General features: G+C 48.7%; 1 protein-coding gene across 1 annotated transcript in view; it reads right to left on the reverse strand.

The window, feature by feature from the left end:
- LOC108803165 overlaps window positions 1–768 on the reverse strand; it is a 4,750-nt gene extending 3,982 nt beyond the window's left edge. The window contains exon 1 of the mRNA XM_018575001.1: window positions 364–768. Coding sequence (XP_018430503.1) covers window positions 364–616 — 253 coding nt within the window. The 5' untranslated portion in view covers window positions 617–768. The remainder of the gene's footprint in view (window positions 1–363) is intronic.
- Between the last annotated feature and the right edge of the window lie 605 nt (window positions 769–1,373).

Consider the following 1,373-nt stretch of genomic DNA (forward strand, 5'->3'; position numbering starts at 1 on the left):
AATTTAATTACACGCGGTGATCCTGCCAGTAACTTCCTATCCTAGGATGACAACATTCTGTGACTGTACTGAATCTATGGAGCAACCCAGACTGAGCTTCAAACATGTACGTCCTTGTTCATATTCATTACATGGGGTCACACCGTGCTGTATGATGTATACAGCAATGCAGAATTGGCACCAGCTATAGAAGACTACAAATCCCAGCAATGCAGAATACCATCCCATCCATCCCCCTAAAGGTGTCAGACCCCCCTACATTCCCCTTTGGGAACCACAATGTCAGACACACGTCTTCCTGTAGAGTACAATGCAGTGCGGAGAGAAGTGTGATGTTGTGTGGTGCAGTATACGGCCTCTTACCCAGCACACGGATGTCTGTAGAGGACAGTAGATAATTTGGAGCACAGTAACACCAGATCTTATACACACAGGAATCATCCTTCCTGGCCGGTGTCAGCTTCCAGCAGCCGCTCCTTGTGTCCAGGTGAAGTCTGGGGTCATGTGATATAGTTTTGCTGTAATAACAGTGACGTTCCAGCAATGTCTTCTCCTTCCCTCCACAATGTCTGTACAGCTCCCAAGTGACTTCATCATCAGGTCCAGAACACGTCATACCACATCCCGTGATGTCCGCTCCGCTCTGTACATACACCGGTCCGGATGACACAGATGTGATCAGGAGACACAGGAGACCTGGGAGAGGAGACACATCAGAAATGTGGACAGAACTTTCATAGCGACAACAAATTCCACATTTCTGGTGTAATAACTATGAACAATCTACTTCTATTGATGGCCCTGAAATGACCGGCTGAGGGTACTGATCACTGATGGGAGATCTGAAGACCTAGAGGGCCGGAGCAAGATGCATGATGGGAAATGAAAATGAGGATTTTACCAGAAATGTGCGCTGATAACTTCCTGTACTGTCTGCCTGTGGCCAGTGGGGGACGACGACTTACAGAGATGAGAAGAGGGATGACGACGGGGAGAGGGAGGGAAGAGGAGGATAGGGAGGAAGGAAGAGTTATAGAGATGAGGAGAAGGAGTTATGGAGAGGAGGAGGAGTTATGGAGAGGAGGAGGAGTTATGGAGAGGAGGAGGAGTTATGGAGAGGAGGAGGAGGCTGTGTTCTTTGTAATCCATGATCAATAATCACTTATAAAGTCAGGATACGCGGTGCGGTCATGTGAAAGAAGAAGGTCGGAACATACGAGATTCCTGACACCTCATCTGATCATTACTTCCGGTCAGAGGAAAATTTCCTCTGTACGGGAACATCGAGCCAGCTTCCCGTGCAATCACGAAGCTGGATGGCGAGTAATGACCCGCCTCCCAGCTTCCTGATTGGTCGGGAAGCCGGCTTCCCA

Source organism: Nanorana parkeri, unplaced genomic scaffold, assembly GCF_000935625.1.
Source record: "Nanorana parkeri isolate BGI_ZX_2015 unplaced genomic scaffold, ASM93562v1 scaffold3456, whole genome shotgun sequence".
In the NCBI taxonomy this organism is placed as follows: domain Eukaryota; kingdom Metazoa; phylum Chordata; class Amphibia; order Anura; family Dicroglossidae; genus Nanorana; species Nanorana parkeri.